This window comes from Oncorhynchus nerka, linkage group LG1 (assembly GCF_034236695.1).
Source record: "Oncorhynchus nerka isolate Pitt River linkage group LG1, Oner_Uvic_2.0, whole genome shotgun sequence".
In the NCBI taxonomy this organism is placed as follows: domain Eukaryota; kingdom Metazoa; phylum Chordata; class Actinopteri; order Salmoniformes; family Salmonidae; genus Oncorhynchus; species Oncorhynchus nerka.
The window spans coordinates 24432489-24447200 of NC_088396.1; the positions used below are offsets into that span (position 1 = coordinate 24432489).

General features: G+C 41.4%; 1 protein-coding gene across 2 annotated transcripts in view; it reads right to left on the minus strand.

Annotated features, from left to right (window-relative positions):
* Window positions 1-1567: 1567 nt before the first annotated feature.
* Window positions 1568-14712, minus strand: part of LOC115124619 (cystathionine beta-synthase-like) — a 39092-nt gene continuing 25947 nt past the window's right edge. The window contains exons 8-14 of one of the 2 annotated variants that reach the window (XM_029654078.2): window positions 11280-11405; window positions 10972-11056; window positions 10529-10634; window positions 10122-10334; window positions 9838-9946; window positions 9631-9715; window positions 1568-4675 (exon numbers count right to left, since the gene is read on the minus strand). In XM_029654078.2, coding sequence (XP_029509938.1) covers window positions 4515-4675; window positions 9631-9715; window positions 9838-9946; window positions 10122-10334; window positions 10529-10634; window positions 10972-11056; window positions 11280-11405 — 885 coding nt within the window. In that variant the 3' untranslated portion in view covers window positions 1568-4514. Of the gene's footprint in view, window positions 7543-9630; window positions 9716-9837; window positions 9947-10121; window positions 10335-10528; window positions 10635-10971; window positions 11057-11279; window positions 11406-14712 lie in introns of both variants that reach the window. The other variant, XM_065017423.1, reaches the window with a different exon arrangement.

The following is a 14712-nucleotide window of genomic DNA, read 5'->3' on the forward strand; positions in this document are numbered from 1 at the left end:
CCAAGTTTTACGTCATAAGGAAACCTGGAACCATCCCTACGGTGAATCATGGTGATGGCAGCATCATGCTGTGGGGATATTTTTCAGCGGCAGGGACTGGGAGAATCATCATGATCGAGAGGAAAAATTACAAAGAACGTTCATGAAAACCTGCTCCAGAGTGCTGAGAACCTCAGACTGGGGCAAATGTTCACCTTCCAACAGGACAACGACCCTAAGCACACAGCCAAGACAACACAGGAGTTGCTTCGCGACAAGTCTCTAAATGTCTTGAGAGCCTTGACTTGAAGCCGATCTAACATCTCTGGAGGGACCTGAAAATAGCTGTGTAGCGACGCTCCCCATCCAACCGGACAGAGCTCGAGAGGATCTGTAGAGAAGAATGGGAAAAACTCCCAATATAGGTGTGCCAAGCTTAGTGTCATACCCAAGAATACTCAAGGCTGTAATCGCTGCCAAAGGTGCTTCAACAAAGTACTGAGTAAAGGGTCTGAATACTTTCTGAAATCACTGTATAAAACTGCAATTTTTCCTCTCTGCCCAATGGTAAATTGTGTCATAATTTGCAGCAAATTAGCTTTAAAATAGCAACATTTTCTCTCAGCCTCATGGCAAATTGTGTAAAATAGCAGTACGTTTGATTAAATGCTAATATCGGTCCCGTGACTTGAATGGGATTTGAGAAACAAATGTTAAAACATTAGCATTTGGAAACAGTGCCAAGTAAACTGTCCATAAGCATGGGTAAGCAACCCTGTTTCTGGAGTGCTGCAGGTACTGCAGGATTGTGTTCCAACTAGGCACCATAGGCTAGCACTGCCCCCTTATGGGGAAAATGTGCACAATCTTCCACTGTAATTGTCTTTAATTGAAGCATTGAGCATTAAGACCATAACACATGCATCCACACCTCTTACCCACATGTTAAACTGTGATAAACAGGAAAACATGTACACCCACGTGCGCACATACACCACCCCCTGGTTGATGCTTATTTATAAAACCATTTTAGGCCTCACTCCCCCCTATCTGAGATATCTACTGCAGCTCTCATCCTCCACATACAACACCTGTTCTGCCAGTCACATTCTGTTAAAGGTCCCCAAAGCACACACGTCCCTGGGTCGTTCCTCTTTTCAGTTCGCTGCAGCTAGCGACTGGAACAAGCTGCAACAAACACTCAAACTGGACAGTTTTATCTCAATCTCTTCATTCAACGACTCAATCATGGACATTTTTAGTGACAGTTGTGGCTGCTTAGTGTTGTCTCTACCTTCTTGCCCTTTATGCTGTTGTCTGCCCAATAATGTTTGTACCATGTTTTGTGCTGCTACCATGTTGTGTTGCTACCATGGTGTCTTATCATGTGTTGCTGCCTTGCTATGTTGTTGTCTTTAGGTCTCTCTTGTTGTGATGTGTTTTTTGTCCTATATTTATAATGTATTTTTGATTTTTTTTTTCAGGCCCTCGTCCCCGCAGGAGGCCTTTTGGTTGGTCGTCATAGTAAACAAGAATTTGTTCTTAACTGACTTGCCTAGTTAAATAAAGGTTAAATAAAATAAAAATGTTCAAGAGAAAAATAACAAGCCTTTATTGGAAGAAAGTAATAATATACAGTGGGGAGAACAAGTATTTGATAACCTGCAAAATCAGCAGTGTTTCCTACTTACAAAGCATGTATTTTATTGTAATTTTTATCATAGGTACACTTCAACTGTGAGAGACGGAGTCTAAAACAAAAATCCAGAAAATCACATTGTATGATTTTTAAGTAATTAATTTGCTTCTTTTTTTTTTTGCATGACATAAATATTTGATACATCAGAAAAGCAGAACTTAATATTTGGTACAGGAACCTTTGTTTGCAATTACAGAGATCCTACGTTTCCTGTAGTTCTTGACCAGGTTTGCACACACTGCAGCAGGGATTTTGGCCCACTCCTCCATACAAACCTTCTCCAGAGCCTTCAGGTTTCGGGGCTGTCACTGGGCAATACGGACATTCAGCTCCCTCCAAAGATTTTCTATTGGGTTCAGGTCTGGAGACTGGCTAGGCCACTCCAGGACCTTGCGATGCTTCTTACGGAGCCACTCCTTAGTTGCCCTGGCTGTGTGTTTCGGGTCATTGTCATGCTGGAAGACCCAGCCACGACCTATCTTCAATGCTCTTACTGAGGGAAGGAGGTTGTTGGCCAAGATCTCGTGATACATGGCCCCATCCACCCCTCCCCTCAATACGGTGCAGTTGTCCTGTCCCCTTTGCAGAAAAGCATCCCCAAAGAATGATGTTTCCACCTCCATGCTTCACAGTTGGGATGGTGTTCTTGGGGTTGTACTCATCCTTCTTCTTCCTCCAAACACGGCAAGGGGAGTTTAGACCAAAAAGCTCTATTTTTGTCTCATCAGACCACATGACCTTCTCCCATTCCTCCTCTGGATCATCCAGATGGTCATTGGCAAACTTCAGATGGGCCTGGACATGCGCTGGCTTGAGCAGGGGGACCTTGCGTGCGCTGCAGGATTTTAATCCATGACGGCGTAGTGTGTTACTAATGGTTTTCTTTGAGACTGTGGTCCCAGCTCTCTTCAGGTCATTGACCAGGTCCTGCCGTGTAGTTCTGGGCTGATCCCTCACCCTCCTCATGATCATTGATGCCCCACGAGGTGAGATCTTGCATGGAGCCCCAGACCGAGGGTGATTGGCCGTCATCTTGAACTTCTTCCATTTTCTAATAATTATGCCAACAGTTGTTTCCTTCTCACCAAGCTGCTTGCCTATTGTCCTGTAGCCCATCCCAGCCTTGTGCAGGTCTACCATTTTATCCCTGATGTCCTTACACAGCTCTCTGGTCTTGGCCATTGTGGAGAGGTTGGAGTCTGTTTGATTGAGTGTGTGGACAGGTGTCTTTTATACAGGTAACGAGTTCAAACAGGTGCAGTTAATACAGGTAATGAATGGAGAACAGGAGGGCTTCTTAAAGAAAAACTAACAGGTCTGTGAGAGCCAGAATTCTTACTGGTTGGTAGGTGATCAAATACTTATGTCATGCAATAAAATGCAAATTAATTACTTAAAAATCATACAATGTGATTTTCTGGATTTTTGTTTTAGATTCCGTCTCTCACAGTTGAAGTGTACCTATGATAAAAATTACAGACCTCTACATGCTTTGTAAGTAGGAAAACCTGCAAAATCGCCAGTATATCAAATACTTGTTCTCCCCACTGTACTTACACCACAAAAACACCTGAATAAAAAAAATAAGAGAAATAAAGAGACATATGAAATGAACAACTGAAACCAGAGGGTGGAAATAAAGAGACAGGAATGTAGTTCAAATATCACCTCCATAACTGCATCACCTCACGCAAATACTGCAGCATCTGTCTTAAGAACACTAAAGACATATATACATACAAATACATCCCTGCTAAAGTAAATAGATCATAACAGCTCTGGGTCCATGGTCATACATAACATTACACATGAATGATTGTACATGAAGTCAACAAGTACAGAAAAATGGTACAAAGTTGAAACAACCCAAGCCTTGGCGTAAACAACCTGCCCCAGACAGACAGGCCTGTATAAAAGAGCTGCACTGTGCACGCTCAGCCAACAAACTATTCAATACAGACTTATTCAATACATCTTGTTTCAATACCAGAACAAAATGACCCAACACAAGTCCTACTGTTTGGGTTGCAGTTTGGTTGTGTGCCAAACTCGCCTATCCTTAACCTGACCTACCCTGCGACCTTGGTTACTTTACCAAAGCCTTCAAACAAAAAGACAGGTACTCTTCACCGACATCCTATCTCTTTGAATGTTGTCAACGTAACGCTTCTTCTTGGTAACCATTTCACACTGAGCAACCCAAATAGCCATTTTTTTGGCCCATGCCCTGTCTTTAGCTGTCACTAGATGGCGATGTAACTTCATTGGTATCAAAGAAGCAGCAAAAATCTATAATGTGCTTTTAAGTCTTAAGATGAAGCTCACATTCGCATATCAGTTATATACAAATCTCAATGCAATACAAATGGTAGCTATATGATGACTATTTAACTGAAAGATTCAAATGTACTGAGTTGTTAGTCTAGCGAGGATATTGTAATGTTTCAGTATCCTCTGCAATAAAAATGACAAGTCAGAGGAACACTATTATTTTTAAGGAGATTAAAAAGTAGAAGACTTTCGATAATGAAGAGGCAAGGCAGTCTAGTTGCACACTGTTTGTTTCCATACCTTAAAGTTAGAGGAAAACCATTTATCTGAAACCAGCTAAGCTGCTTCAATCACAGTATAAGCTACAGTGAATAATTATTATCATCACAGACAAATAACAAAATCAATGTAGTCAAAAGGAGAGGAAATTAATATTGACTTATTTTAAGACTAAACCACAACCCCCACCACTTCTACATCATCTTCATCGTCATTGTCGTTACTTAGAGGGTGTCAGGTGGGCGGTCACTTCCTCCTCTCCACAGGAAACAGGAAGTGGTCACAGCTAGTCGGTCAGCGAGCACTCTGACGTTATTGAGCACTCTGACAGCGTGCGCTCGCGTGTGCTTCCCTGCCGCTCGCGCGTGGTGATGTAATTAAGTATGTCAATGGCGGTCACCACCCCGAATACCATCTGTCTAAGACAGGGCGAGCCATCATCCATGTCTTAACAGAGAGAGAAAGAGAGAGGGAAGAGAGATGGTTATTACTACTATTGAGATAACAGACTGTGACAAAGGTTTGTGACGAAAGGTGAATTAAGAGCAGTAGAACCACATCAATTATGTTAAATTACTTCTCCAAGTTCAAGATTTGGTAGATGGGAATGTTTTCCACAAAGGAAGTTGGAAACTAACTTCCCAAGCTCTTTATCCAAGGATGCAATAGTTGGAAATTACACCAAATTAAACCAATCAGTTTACAAGAAGTTATGTAACTAGCTTCCTGTTTTCGAGAGACAGGGTTAGAGTTAGGTCCCAACGAGAGTTTCCAGTGTAACATTTCTAGTGTTGATTCAGGAGTTAAATAAATAACCAGTGTTGAGTGTGTCCGTTTTACTCTGTTGAGAGTAAAACATTCCCATCAAAACCATACCCAACATTTCCCAGCATGCTCTACTGCAGCTAGATTTTTTTAAAGATTGTTTTTTAAATCTGTGTTTTTGCTATGTACAGTACATTGACTGAATGATTGATTAATCTTATGCTACACAAAGATAAATAAAATACATTTTTCTAAACTAATCCAATCAGTTAGATTTATTGCACCCGTTACTTAAATGGTTGTTCCAGTTTCAAATGGTTGAGGTAGTTTCCTTTATCAATGTTCCTAACTCTTGACAGTCATTATAAATACAAGGCTGCAGGTGAATACAAATTCTAACTGTTAGATGTCTGAACTCTGGCTGGATTCCAATAAGAATTACATATAATTTTGCAAGCCAGCATAATGTGACTAAATCAAACATGGCCATCAAAGTAAGGCCTTATGATATATGTAACATATTGTCATAAAGAGTTTAATTGTAATGATAACATTAGCCTACAGTAGGAGCTCACTTGGTGAAGTCCACAGGACTGAAAAATAAATTAATTCGACAACCATGTATCTGTCATTAACAAATTCAGTCATGGGTGGTAACTCTACAATTCACTTGAAAAGGCAAAGCACACTGGGAAACTATGTTGGGTGTGTGGCTTAGTGGGGCCGTGGCTTTCAATTACAGTTTTTCTCAATTGCTAAAACACTAAAACCCATTGGCTGAACATAGTTCTCAGTTGCCTGGACTCATTTAGCTAATTATGCAGTCTGTTGTCAATACCTTAAAACATTTCACATGGTAAAACACAATTTTCAGATCTCACTTAGACTTTTCAGCAAAACTCCAAACACATTCTCATTCTCAAAACACATTCTGCACTCTAATGCACATGTCATCCATACTAGTAAACACAAGTGGCAACAATCAAATAGAAATAGAGAACACATGTCATTGATTGAACACAACCACTCAAAATTGATTTAACCTGTTTCAAATGATGCAACACAACCAATATAAGCCAGTTCAGAGAGCAAACAGGTTGTTGAAGGTGGGAAGGAGAAAGTCTGAGAATGGATAGAAGAAACAATGTGAGAGGACGAGTGCGTATGCGAGGAGGAGGAGGGAAAGAAAGAGGAAGACAAAGAGTGGAAATATCTGATGAAATTGGAGCAACAGTTATAGACCATGTTCTTGTCCATGGACTGACAATGAGGGAAGCAGGACTTAGAGTGCAACCCAATTTGAGCTGATGTTCTGTGTCCACCATAGTAAGGACATTCAGAGAAGAGAACAGGTACAGTATACTACTGTATTTTTGTAATTACACATTTACTGTACTACACTATATGCAGCTGTTTCAATAGACATTTGTAATGTTAATCACTGTATGTATTGTACTGCATGAATATGTTTTGTAACTGCACAACTACTTTTTGTAGAATTGCAAGGCTGCCACATGCAGGTGAAAGGACAGCTATATTCACTCGGGAGCAAGAGGCCATTATTGGCATGGTCCTTCAAGATAATGCAATACAACTCAGAGAAATCCAGGAACGAGTGATACAAGACAACACACACTTCCAGGGAATCGACAGTGTGAGCATTTCCACAATTGACCGTGTCCTCCATCGTAACAGGATGCGAATGAAACAAGTATACAGAGTACCTTTTGAGCGCGAGCTCAGTATGTGCAAGTAAGTGTACATTCAGAAACATTTACTGTAATCCAGATTGTCTACAGTACTAACACATACTATGTATTTGAATCAGAAGCCTAATTGTACTCTACAGTGTAGCACTGTCTCTGTACGACTTACAAAATCCTATATACAGTATATTGTATTTCTACACAGAAAATATTTGACTTGGAATCCTTGGACAGACCCCATGAGTTCATCTTTGTCGATGAAGCAGGGTTCAATCTAACAAAGAGGAGAAGGAGAGGCAGGAAAACATGATTGGACAGCGGGCCATTGTTGAAGTCCCTGGTCAACGAGGTGGCAATGTCACAATCTGTGCTGCTATCAGCAACCATGGTGTTCTACATCACCATGTTACACTCTGGCCATATAACACCAAGCACCTTCTAAGATGTATTGCCAATCTAAGAGATATTTTATTTGAGCAGCAGGTTCAAGAGCAGCAGGGTCAAGAGCTAAATGAGAATCCCATTCCCACCTATGTGATAGTGTGGGACAATGTTAGTTTCCACCGAGCAGCTCGGGTAAGGAAATGGTTTAACATCAATGGGCAGTTTATCAACTTATACCTCCCTCCATACTCGCCTTTCCTGAGGAGTTTTTCTCCTCTTGGAGATGGAAAGTGTATGATAGACAACCCTACACCAGAGTAAATCTGCTGCAAGACATGGACTTAGCCTGTGGTGATATAGGTGAGGAATCATGTCAGGGCTGGATACGGCCAAGAGGCTTCTTCCCCCATTGCCTCAGGAGGGACAATATTGCTTGTGATGTCGACGAAGTGCTCTGGCCTGACCCAGCCCAAAGAGAAGAAGAAGCACATTGATCACATTTACTCCTTTCATTTGTCACTTAGTATTGTATACTGTAGTACAGTGCATTGTAGACTGTATACTGTACAATGGACAAATTGTATGACCCTGAACATTGTGCTTTCCATTTATTAACAGTACTGACTGCTCAATAGATTTTGACTGGTTGCAGGTTCATATCAACAAAGAACAAGAATTACAGTATCACAGAGACAAAGGACAAGTTTGTGAGATGCAGGGTACAGTACTGTAAAAATAGGGCTATAAGGAGGAGGGAGAACAGAAAACAAAATTACAAAGAGCAAAGCAGAGTAGTAATTTCTGATCAATATTGAGCTACTATGATAGAACATGTTTTCGTTCATCAAAAGATAATGACGGAAAAATATGAATATTTTTTTAGATTAAAAATGTTCTTCTCCCTGAGAATTGTATGTTTTGAACAATGTGTTTTCTATTTTTCGGTGTATTGTTTACTGACTGCTTGAGAGTGTATATCATTTTGATCACTTTGTTTATGATTTGAGAGCAGTGTTTGATTTTGAACACAGGTAAAACTGTTTTGTGGCGAATGTTTCATTTTACAAGAGGAGTCAGAGGTTATGTAAATAGTGCTTGAAGATGAGGTTTTATGTTTTTGGGAAATGGAGCAAGGTTTCAGAAATGGTGTTTTAGCAATTGAGAAAAACTGTAATAATTTTTGGCCACCCGAGAGTGGAAGTGGTCTACGGTTATGTTGATTCAAGTTTGAGCACGTCTGCTGCCAGTTCTGATGTCTTTGTACTGTAAATGCTTACATAAGAGCATGTCGCAATAATGACTTGTAAATATTTAGAGACACAGGCCTCTTGGTGTAATGGTAAAAAATACAATATGATGGGTTATTGCATAGCACCATTGGTGCAAACTATATACACTTCCTAGTGTTAAAAATACTTTATAAGGTGTTATTACACAACACCGACAGTGTTAATTCTCTAACACTGAAAAAGTGTAACAGTGTCAGCACTTTGCACCGTGTTCATTTAACGCTCAAAGTGTGGACCCATATAGACACTGGCCAAGTGATATATTGAATACTGCTGATTTGACACTGGAAAAGTTGCGGTCTACCAATGAGTATAAACTAAATACATGTTGAAAGTTCTTTGTCTTCTGATGAAGGTGTGGTGGTGGGTTGACAAAAATAGCATGACCTATTAAGCAAAGTCCCCTCGTCTGTCCTTACACAACAGTCTGATTATTGCATCACCATCTACTGGTGGCCAGGCACCTCCAGGCACACAGTCACCAAAACACCACCGGTGGACTTTGACAACCAACACACACCTTGTTTAGCTAGTAGACCACAACACTGCCAGGAAACAAAGCTGATGCAACAGGGCCTTAGAGCAAACTAATCCGATTGATAGAGAAACATGGGAAAAACACCAGCGAGGGAAATCAACCGCCATGTTGCCTCTGGCTGGGAGAGGGGCTGGTCACCTTCAACAGAAGAGAGCAGGGTTGCATTCAGTGCGTTTTTACGTTCTGGACGTTCAATTGAACAGACACGGTGCTGTACTTAACAACCAATTGAAAAACGGGGAGGGTTGTGGGTTGGGGAACGCTGGCCACTGCCCTTTAAATACGTCACTCATTGCTTCAAGCCTCACCTCGCCAAACCCACCAAACGGGCGCAAACGTTCCTCAAAGTCTGTTCAAGAACGTAAAAGAGCGTTTTAGGGAAATGTGTCGTTCAGTACAAACCGTTCCGCAACGTAGCAAATGTTCAGGCGAACTGAACGCACTCCAGGTGTTTCTAAGACTGTTCGTCTCTACTGTCTGACGGAGGTAACTAGCGGTGGTAGAAAAAGGACAGAAGGAGCAAAGTGGGGGCTATAAAAGGAGGGAAGAAAAAGACGGCATTGGTGAGAAGATTTCTTTTAAAGGAGCGAGAGGGAAAATAGGATGAAGCAATACAAGAAGAGTAGGAGTGTGATAAGAGGAAGTGAGAGTGAGGAACAGGAAGACAGAAAGATGGGAAGATGAAGGTCGATAAAAGAGAGGAAGGAGGGGTAAACTTACATTGGATCTGCTCATGCACCACCAGGGCAAAGTGATCTGTCTCCAGGATACGGGACAGCTTACCCAGGTTATCTGTCAGTCGCACCTGAGGACGACACATGACAATTAGGAAACCCTACTCAATGATGACCTTTTTGTTTGAAAGCTATTTGTTTAGGAGGTTACGGTTGAGTCGAAGTATAAGAGCATATAGGTGAGGTGACTGACCTGTTTGAATTGTTTGTAAAGCACCTTGGCGACAGGGTCAGAGGCCTTGACCTTCCCAGCCAGTACTGAAGACAACATATTGCCCAGGGTAACCATCCCTAGGATCACGCTACACAGACAAAGATAGAGAGGATATGGTCATTATTATTATGACAACTGAATACAGGCAATGTTTTTTCAATACTAATCTATGTTTTGTCAATAACAATACTAATGTTTTGTCAACATTTGGAACATGGCCTCTATGGCAGCCAGGTAACTAGGGTAACCAGGTCAAATCGTACCCGGACTCATCAACGACGGGTGCCTGGTCGTAGGCCTTCTCCTTGAGGATCTTGATGGTCTTCTTGATGTTGACTGAAGGCAGCACAGTGAGGGGGGAAAAGAGGTTCAGACCCTGCAGACTCAGGTTCCACCACCAGGGTTTGGACACCATCAGGTCTTCTGGGGTTAGGAAGCCCTTATCACACATCCAGTTATCACTCAGGAACTTAGACCTGGGGGGTAGGGGTTAGAACTGGGTTAGAACTGGGTTAGAATTGGTCCTACTAAAGTTAAATCCCTGGTATCCCATAAAAAACCTTAGCAATTCTCCTTCTCCCCAAACTTAACTCCCCCACATTATCCTTTTCCCCTCAACCTCCCTCCTCTTCCACTCATCCCCCTCTTCTCTCCCTCTCTAGTTGCTTACATGTAGTTGCGGATGGAGTCAGGCAGGATGACAACACAGCGCTGGCCCTCCTTCAGCTCTGTGGCCATTCTAACCGCTGCAGCCATGGCCGTACCTGAACTACCTCCTACACTTACAGACAGACAGAGAGAGAGAGAGGGAGAGAGAGAGAGAGAGAGAGAGAGAGAGAGAGAGAGAGAGAGAGACCAAGAGAGAGAGAGACAGAGAGAGAGAGAGACACCAAGAGAGAGAGAGACAGAGAGAGAGAGAGAGAGAGAGAGAGAGGGAGAGACACACAGAGAGAGAGAGAGAGAGAGAGAGACAGAGACACAGAGAGAGAGAGAGAGACACCGAGAGAGAGAGAGAGAGAGAGAGCTAGACCATACAGTACTACACAGAGACACACACTATTAGAGAATTATGATTTTTGGGAGCACCAGTCATTGTGTGTGACATCAACCTACCGCAGAGAAGCCCCTCCTCCCTGATCAGCATGCGTGACATGGCAAAAGACTCATCGTCATTGGACTTATACCACCTGTCAACTACCTGCAAAAGAGAGAAACATTCATATGCATTCTACCATAGCACTCAGATACAACATACAGTATGTATAGATGATGAGTCATTTACCTTCCACAATTTGAACACACTTGAGTTTGGCTGTCATACTGTATATTATTGTAGATCTTACTGTATCCAGAATAGTAAACCCAGCACTACCACAGTTTCACACACAGCTCATCTCAGGAGGTCACTGTCACACACTCACAGATCTGTCTAGTACAGTAGGGATGAAGTCGTATCCGATGCCCTCCACCTCGTACTGGGTCTTATCTGTTTTGTTCAGCTCCTCTGGCTCAGCCAGTATAGAACCCTCAGGGTCCACACCCACGATCTACACAACACAGAACAACAATGTTAACTAACCATTAGCCAGTATAGAACCCTCAGGGTCCACACCCACGATCTACACAACACAGAACAACAATGTTAACTAACCATTAGCCAGTATAGAACCCTCAGGGTCCACACCCACGATCTACACAACACAGAACAACAATGTTAACTAACCATTACATCAATGGGCCAAAATAACACGGTAATAAATACATCACACACAAAGGTAACGCAAAGGCAAGTGAGGCAACTGTTTGATCTTTACTTTATCAATTTGAGATACATGTTATGGCTTTATTTATCAGTGGCAGGATTAATATTCTTTTAGGATCCAACTTCATGGCTTAGCTCAATACGTTACACTACATGACCAAAAGTATGTGGACACCTGCTTGTCGAACTTCTCATTCCAAAATGATGCCAATTAATATGGAGTTGGTTCCCCCTTTGCTGCTATAACAGCCTCCACTCTTCTGGGAAGCCTTTCCACTAGATGTTGGGACAATGTTGCAGGGACTTGCTTCCATTCAGCCAAAAGAGTATTAGTGAGGTCAGGCACTGATGTTGGACGAGTAGTTCCAAGTTCCAATTAATGCCAAAGGTGATTGTTGGGGTTGAGGTCAGGGCTCTGTGCAGGCCAGTCAAGTTCTTCCACACTGATCTCGACATAACATTTCTGTATGGACCTCGCTTTGTGCGCGGGGGCATTGTCATGCTGAAACTGGAAAAGGCGTCCGCAAACTGTTGCCACAAAGTTGGAAGCACAGAATCGTCTAGAATGTTATTGTATGCTGTAGCTTTAGGGGCCTAGCATGAACCATGAAAAACAGCCTGTTAGAGGAAATTGTGGTTGAGATGATTAATTATGTATACATTATTGATTAGAACCATTTATTCTAATACTATTATGTTATGGTATGAAAAGTAAAAGTTATTGGTTAAGCTGTTACTGAAAATGTAAGCAGAACGAATTAACTGTCTGGGCCTCTTGGGCAGTTAAAGGGGGAGTGATGCTATGGTTTTTCAGACAGATAAGAAATGTCTGGGAGATGTTCCAGACCTAAAACAAAACAATGGGCTCTTGTGAGAATCGGAGAGAGGGTGGGAAACTGATGATGTCATGTTCAGTTTATAACCTGTCGAAAAATGTATTTGAGTTAGTACTCTCTGGAATAAAACGCTCTTACCTGGCTTTTAAGACTGGTCTCGATCTACTTCATGCATAATTAATGAACTTACACCTCATTAATGAATTAGAAACTAGTGCGAAAATGGTTTTGGCAATAAAACATAAAGGAATTTAGAATTCCTCTATCAATTTGGTCCTTCGAGGTGCCGGATCTAAATATCTCTACCTGTTATCTGAAGGTAATACGCTGAAAATCGTGCACGGACGAGTTTTTGACTAGTTTTACTAAAGACCTGACCTCTGAATTGAGGTTAAAATTGAAACAGGCCTGCGTATTATCACAGAGGACAGAGAGGGTGACTAGATTCAAACGAACAATGCTTATCCCAGTCGGCAGCAGGTAAAGTAGCTTTTATTCTCGAATTTGGGAGGGATTATTTAGGATATTTATTGATTAAAATGTTATGAAGGAGTTGAATTTGATCAATAATAGGTGCTTGAATATTCCGAACAAATAAAATGGGTTTCTACCGGGGGTATTAACCAGGATATCGATAAAATGGAAGCAGGTCCGAAATTGACCTGAGGTAAGGTGCGCTACCAAAAAATAAACTAGAGCTTAATAAAGCCTGGTCTTGCAAACCAGAAGGATTATTAAGGAGTGATATAGTACGCATTGGAGAATTAGGACGCTTGTTCCGTACAAATAGGGTGGCCAATAATTCAATAAACATACCTAAATAAAGTTTTTACCTAATAGTCTATCTGTATATGGGAAGCGGACTGTGGAAAGTAGCAGATAGATATGTTAAAACAGGTGAGGATAAATTAGGCTTGGTGAGAAGGCAGGGTAATTCTAGGCAAACAGAATAAATGAACCTGTACAATGCTGAAAGAAATTAATATCAAATGATAAGTGATTAGTCTAGAGTAGTGAGATTTGAGACATTTTACGTTGAAAGTGAAATTGGATGTCCGATCAAAAGTCTTCTATAGACGTGGTTCACAGGAGAGGTCAACTTAGTCTAGAGTAGTGAGATTCGAGACATTAACGTTGAAAGTCCCAAAAGGAATATCCTATGGGTGAAATGTGATGTCCGTTTAAAAGTCTTCTATAGACGTGGTTCACAGGAGAGGTCAACTTAGTCTAGAGTAGTGAGATTCGAGACATTAACGTTGAAAGTCCCAAAAGGAATATCCTATGGGTGAAATGTGATGTCCGATCAAAAGTCTTCTATGGACGCGGTTCACAGGATGGAAAATACATACTGATTATTTTTAAAGGGACACACACATAGGCAGACAGAATAGTAACTAGAAGTAACTAAGTAACGGTAAATTACAAATTTATAGAACTGCACGCACATAGAATTTAAAATTATATAGAAAGGCATAGATAAGTGTTTAAAGACCATAGCTACTAGTAACGGTAAGGATTAAGAATGGGGAGAAATGCCTCGAAAGAAGCCCCAGAACTGACGGGAGACGAGCGTTACATGGCACAGAAAGACAAGAGAAACATCGATTTCTGTCTAAGATGGGGAAAAAAATATGATTTTGATGGCCGTCTAAATGTAGAAACGCTGGAATCCCTTATAAAACAGATACATAAGGAATGTGGTAATAATGTGAAAAAGCAGAATAAACAGGGGTTATACACAGCCGGAGTTTGGCTTTCGGAAGCAAAAAAGAGAATGGGACGCGCCGAAAAAGAGATTAAATTTAACAAGGTTCGAGAGACACTACCCACCGTTCCCGCAGATAGAGAAGTTAACCAATTGGGTGGGCGTGAGGGTAACAAACTATATCTTCCTCGATTATACCAACAATGCAGAGATAATCCAGTCAACGAATTTGTGATTATAAGAATACGGCTGCTGGAGCAACCGGTGAAATTACCACCCAAGTATGTGGATCCCGCGGTAACTAAGAGAGGTATAATGAAGTTAGAGAAGGAAATAAAGTTGAGAAAAACGAATAAGGTGAGTCAAAAGAAAAATACAAGATGTTTTAATTGTAACAAAATTGGACATTTCGCCCGGGAGTGTAACACTCCACGAAAAAATCGTCAACAGGTTGTAATTTAACTGTGGGGAAGTCAGAGGCGACAATCGAGTAAAGAAAGGGAACTGAGGGAAAACTTTGGGCGTTTAAATGTGGGCTATTTTCTGTTGTC